Source organism: Eurypyga helias, unplaced genomic scaffold (genome assembly GCF_000690775.1).
Source record: "Eurypyga helias isolate BGI_N326 unplaced genomic scaffold, ASM69077v1 scaffold41781, whole genome shotgun sequence".
NCBI classification, from domain to species: Eukaryota; Metazoa; Chordata; class Aves; order Eurypygiformes; family Eurypygidae; genus Eurypyga; species Eurypyga helias.
In genome coordinates this window covers 1-6,113 of record NW_010230985.1, presented here as the reverse complement: position 1 = coordinate 6,113, position 6,113 = coordinate 1, and the positions used below count along the sequence as shown (strand labels likewise).

Below are 6,113 nucleotides of genomic sequence, written 5' to 3'. Positions count from 1 at the left end.
ATGATTCTATGATTCTATGAAACGTGTGGCACTGGGAACTGAGCCTCTGCTCCCACTACAGCTGGCCACCCATTGCCCAAACTGGAACTTGCCTGCCCAGCCACCGGCCAGTCGTCGTTTCACTGACGTGCCAAACCTGGTATTTCCCTTTGTGTGTGAGATGCGTGATTGTTGCCTTGTTGTCACAGGCTTTAGCGTTGTTCTTCCCTTAATAGTTGCTGTTGCTTACAGCATGTGTGAGTGCTGCCAGCATGTCATGTGCGACACATGGCCGTTTCCAGCAATCTAAACCAACCTCCTTCTCCTAGTATGCCTGAAGTGCGATTTGCAGGAGAGGTTGCTCGACCCAGCTCTACTTCCCGGCACGGCTGACGGCACAGGGAGAGCGGCAGATTTGAATTCACCCTGCCAGATGGCAGCCTGGCCAGCTACAGCGCTGTACAGACTCCAGGTTGTAAAGTAAGTGTTGCTACGTGCTTGGCACAGGGTAACTGGAAGGCTGGTACAATAGCAGCCTTCACCCGGCCCGTGCAATGCCAGCTGGGATCTGGTAACGTCACCGTAACGCGCTAGGGGACTCCCAAGTGCTTGTGAGCTCAAGTCTGCTGTACAATACCCTCAACCCCAACCACGAAAACCAAGCTTGCTTAGAAAACCAAGCCAAGCCTCGTAGGGCAGCGTGACCTCATGGAAGAATTTATTTGCTTTCCCATCAGCAGTCTGTGCCTGCTAAGCACATCGTGTGCTCCCTAGCGTCTCCTCTGATGGCTGTTGGGGCGAGGAGTGCACTTTCTGAACTATACGGTTGTTCTTAAAACGATTTGCATCCTGTCAGTAGCTGAAGAGCTCTCAGTAGCTGTGCATAAATATCCCACAGCCAGAGCACTGAAGCTACTTCCTAATGCCCCATCGTGAGGCAGCAGCGTGCTGCGGACAGGCAGCGTCAAGCACTGTGAAGTCTGCAGTGGTGTTTGTGGTAGGATGTTGTCTCTGTGCAGGGGTAGAGCACGTGCCAGTTTAAGTGAAGGACAGCCATGATCCACTAAAAATCACTTAGGAAGAGGTGTAATTCCTTGGGTGAGTCATTGCCCAAGAGGCCAGAGTAACAATCTGGTTTGTATAGAAAATGCACGAAGATTGGATTTGCTTCTTGGCGTGCTCTTGTCAACACAGACACGAGGGAATCCGGAATTCGGCAAGAAAGCCTCTTTTCACTGCAATTGGGCAGTTCTGCAAAGCTTTGTAGGCCAGGCCACAGCAACACAGACATGAACTGCTCGTAGCAGCGTTGCAGCTGACGCTGTCACAGCCACTTCAGCTAGTGGCACGGTTTCATGTCCGCTGTGCTTCACTAACATGAGCTGTCTATCTGCAGGGCTCTGAAGTCGGAAGGGGTCTGTGAGTCCGTACTGTATGGCCTGCCCTTCATCCTCAAGCCCACAAGCTGCTGGCAGCTAGACTGGGACGAACTGGAGATAAACCAGCAGAGATTCCATGCTTTATGTCATAGTCTTCTGGTGAGTGTGTGAAAATTGCAGTCTCGTGGGGAGGAAATGCCACAGAAAGGAATAGTTAGTGCACGTCTAAGTGAGATCCGTCTGGCCTGCACAGAAAACGTGTTTCAAAAGCTGCAGCTTCATCTCATGGGCCAGAGTTGGACTTGTAAATCCTTCCAGCCAGTACATCCACTGAACAGATGCTACAGCACATCAAGTCTTAGCGAAGACTCTCTAGCCTATCAGAAATCCAGTGTTTGGAAGTATGAAGTGCAAAGGTCTGGGTTTGAGTTAGACATGGATCTTTAACTGTGAAAATAATTAACCAAGGCTTGGGATGTGGAGGGTTAACAGGTTTAAACTGAAAGTGGGGAGGTTTAAATTGGACATCAGGAAGAAGTTCTTCCCGCAGAGGGTGGGGAGGCACTGGAACAGGTTGCCCAGAGAAGCTGTGGATGGCCCATCCCTGGAAGTGTCCAAGGCCAGGCTGGATGAGGCTTGGAGCAACCTGGTCTAGTGGAAGGTGTCCCTGCCCATGGCAGGGGAGTTGGAACTGGATGGGCTTTAAGGTCCCCTCCCACCCAAACCATTCTGTGATTCTATGACTTTCTATTAATGACAAATTGTAAAGCAAAATTGAATGGGTTTCTTAAGAATTGTCTTGCATTCAATTAAAAACCCAAACCAACACACTGTACTACCCTCAACCATAATGCAGAACAGTCATCTTAATTTCCATGTGTATGGACGTCTCTGCTCCCGAACCCAGCTGCCCCTACGGCAGGGGGCTGAAGGAAGCAGCTGTTGCCCATTGTTCACACTGGTTTTGGCTCTTGCCCTTTAGAAAAGGAAGTGGATGCTTTTGGCTAAACACGAGCCGCAGAACACTAGTCCAAGCTGGAACATCACGGTGCATTCCTACTACGTCGTTGTCCCTTCCGACTCTGCCACTCTACTCGTCAAAGCAGTTGCCATCAGAGAACTCCTGCTGCCCTCAACCTTCCCAGCCCTCCTTGCTGAACACCCGGAGGGAGCGTACGGCCCTATAGAGGTAAGGCATGGCAGCCCTGCACGGATACCTGGGGAGGGGATCCCAGTTGTACAAGCAGGGCTCGGAGTGACGATCAGCCTTTATGCACGAGGCATGCGGCGGCTGCTGAGGTACTTGTCTCCCTCGTTGCTGGTGAACATGGATCTCCTCAGGATGCAGGGAGGTGCTTTAGGGATAAGATAAATCAATACATCGTCAAGTGTGTCTGCTTCTTCCAATAGATTCAGGCTTCTGCGTTTCCTGTGGTGCATCCGTGTGTTCTCCTGAGTTGTCTGCCTGTGCTTCAGGTGACGCCAGGAAGGGCAGAGCCCACGCTATAGGTCTTAGCAGATGAGCGGAGGAGGAAACAGTTGTCTAGTGACAGCTGGAATATGATGGAGCTAAAACTTCTTCCCAGCAGCCAGTATATCCTACAGCTTTCTTCCCAGACAGCAAATGTCTGTCCTTTGGAGCAACGTTGTGTGTCTGTTGAGGGAAGGGGCCTTACGAAGCAGAGGGTCGAGGGTGATGGTGCCCAGAAAGGGCTCTCCAGCTTGTTGGCTGAATCTAGGGGTGGGAAAGGATAGGACCGCGTCCTGCAAGGGAATGCTTAAATCCAGTACGACCTCAGGTTGTCTATACTCGGCTAAGGGTGGTCCTTGTGGGTAGCAGCACACCCAAGGATCCCTTCTCCCATCACTGCAGGGCAGCATGGAGTGTCTGTAACACTCACTCCCGCAAAAAAAGAAGCCCTCAACGCTAACAACAACAAAAATCCCCAAGCAAGCCCCACACTCTCCACCTGTCACGCACCTCATAGCTCACTCAGTTCTTTCTTCTGCCTGAGCAGAGTGCCCTGAACAGCTTGGAGGTGGAAGTTGCCTACAACCCCTTGCACCTAAAAAGCAACCTCTACAAATACTTGAAGAGTATGTTGTACAAATCTCTGCACAGGCCGCAGGCCCAGCCCAGGGACCAGCGACCCGAGCGGCACCAACCCAAGCAGGTATGTCTCTTTGAGTAGCCTGAACAGCCTCTCTTCTGCCTTTCTGGCCTGCTTCCTGCAGCAGGGCTGGGGGCAGCCCCCCGGTACCCCAGCAGTACAGGGAAGGCAGCACGTGGCAGGAGGGAACGGGCGTAGCGTAAGCTCACGCGACTGCGGAGAGGGATGCTGAACAGCCGGCGCGCGCAGACACAATCGGACGGTGTGCTGTTGTACAAGCCAGCGCCTCCTTCCACAAGGTGCATTTGTGTTTTGTCCCTGTGCTGCAGCATCAGGGCAGAGCCAAGGCCATGGTGGCACCTCTTCTGATGGCTTCTTCCCCTGTCCAAGTGTTCCAACCAGCAGCAGCGAGGAGAGATTCCTGCGAGCGCTCCCTGCCCCCCAGAGAGCACGATGACTTCCTGCAGTGAACCCCAGCTCGCGCCCGCCCACATGCAGTCACGGCTTGGCTGCTCGCTTAGCTGCCAGGCCATACGCACTGGCCCGGATGTGGTCAGGCAAGACTCGAAGCTTGGCCTTGGTCAGGCACTTCCCATCCTTTGTTCCTCCTCCGTTTTTTATGGGTTTGTTAGTCACCGAGCGAGCGTGCAGGAAGCCTGATACTCCCGGGGCCCTCTGCCCAGAGATTCGGCTATCCCCCACAACACCCCGTGTTTCCCGTTCTTGTCAGCACGCATCACCAGCATGCCTCAAATTTTGGTTTCCAAGCCTAGGCTGGTGCAGGCCGCAAACCACAGATTGCTGTCAGCGGGTGCAGCAGAGCTGCTAGCAGGGCGGTGAGGAAGTCAGACGGGTCAAGTGGGCAGTAACGTCAAGCTGCCCTCATCCTGCAGGAGCAGGTGCAGCAGGGTGTTTGAATAGGCAGTAAAACGGGGGGTTGAATTTAATCTTAAAGCCCAGAACGTTGCCCTCCTGCGAGCAGCACTGCCCACGACGATGCTGGTTTGCTTGCTGCCGTAATTGGTCTCACCGTCCAACATCCCAGCAGGAGCTGGGGGCAGCTCAACTGAGCCAAGTTGATCTCGCTGGGCCCCCCGGATGCCGAGCATCCGCGGGGGAGTGTGTTCTTACTTTGTGCTGGCAAGCTGTTTGAAAATAAAGTTCTCCTCCACGGTGTTTGCTTACTGCCTGCAGATTATGATGTGTACTGCGTGCAGCAATCCCAGCACCCACCTGTGCTTCCTGAGAAACCGCTGCAGCTGACCAAGGGAATGCAGACACCGTGCTCGTAGGAGGACTGCTACAGCAGGAGGGCACAGCCATCTCTTTTCCCTGGGATTGCAGCCCAGGAACAGGCCCTGCTAGCCACCCGGGGCACGGACCTGCTCTTCCCATGCCCTGGCAGCACTCCTTGCCTGGCAGGAAGCTGCATCTCGGGCGGCTTCTGGGGTCAGGGGTCAAGGGCAGGTACCGGGAGGACAGGGCTGCAGGCACAGGGAGGTGGGTTTGCTACAGGGTGTGCAAAGTCCCCACTACACCCTGCCTGCCTGCGGCAAGCGTGCGGGGAGCAGGAGCCAAGGGGAGCAGGGGCAGGCAAACCAGACAAGGCGAAAAGGGAAAAAACAGGGCAGGCTGCAGGGCAAGGATGGCAGTGCGGAATTACCTCCACTGAACCGGTGAGGCAACGTCTTTGGCAACCACATCATCCATCCTAACCCGGGGTACAGACTAAACGCCTCGCCAGTGGGAAGGGGTAAACAAACAGGGGCTTATGATTTATTGCTGATAGAAGGAAACCACTAAAGGGTAAACTTGGGAAGAGGGAAAAGGGACTGCAATGGGAAGCAAATCACAGAACTGGGTCTGTTTGGGGGTCCCCTGTTGAAATGCCCTCCATGATCACCACGGGGCAAAGCAGGGCCATGACTGCTGCTGCTCTGACCAACTCCTGACAGCCAGAGGAAACTGAGGTGAGAATGCCAGGGTGAGAACGGATATCCTGGCAGAACAGTTGTCTCCGGCCCGCACCATGCCAGGCCCCAAAGGAGGAGATAGCAGTTAGAAGACGCATCTTCCAGAACAGGAAAGAGAAGGTAACTCCAAGGGGAAGGGGTTGACTGGGCTCTGAGCAGCTCCCCAGTCATTTGCTCCTGGTGAAAACTGCCACCTGGCCTACAGAGACCAAGATTCCTGTTGCATCCCAGCTGTGGCTGCTGGACCAGCACTCTTGACACGTCTCAGCTGAACTACATCACGGGCTTTTAGCAGAGAACAGGCTGCCTTCCCATGAGGAAGTCAGATATCCAAACGACTTCCCATGCACCACCCATTCTGGCCCGGAGCACCTGGACTGGGCAGAAGCGAACAAGGCTGCCCACCCAGGATCCACTTCTGCAAGGGAATGGAATGGGCAAAGCGAGCAGCCAAGCATAAGCCGTGTATCCTCAAGCACCTCGGCAAAGGCTAATCCAGGACTGGCTGCCAGGATGCCGTTGTCCAAGCACACATACCGAGTTCAGCCGTGGCACACACCCCCTGTGACACGCCATGGCTGCATCTGACCTGCACCCAGGGCCACTGTTCGACACCTGGATATCGGTTGTGAGGAGAGTGGAAGGAAGGCAAAAGGGAAAGGAGGAGGGAC

The 6,113-nt window shown here is 54.3% G+C and overlaps 1 protein-coding gene across 1 annotated transcript; it reads left to right on the top strand.

Moving 5' to 3' along the window:
- Positions 1-308: 308 nt before the first annotated feature.
- LOC104504702 (meiosis 1 arrest protein-like) lies at positions 309-3,939 on the top strand (the record flags this gene model as incomplete). The annotated part of the gene is made up of 5 exons (XM_010160911.1): positions 309-459; positions 1,376-1,517; positions 2,341-2,547; positions 3,377-3,532; positions 3,799-3,939. Coding segments are annotated over 5 exons (797 nt in total), but the record flags the coding sequence as incomplete, so codon positions are not given.
- Positions 3,940-6,113: the final 2,174 nt, after the last annotated feature.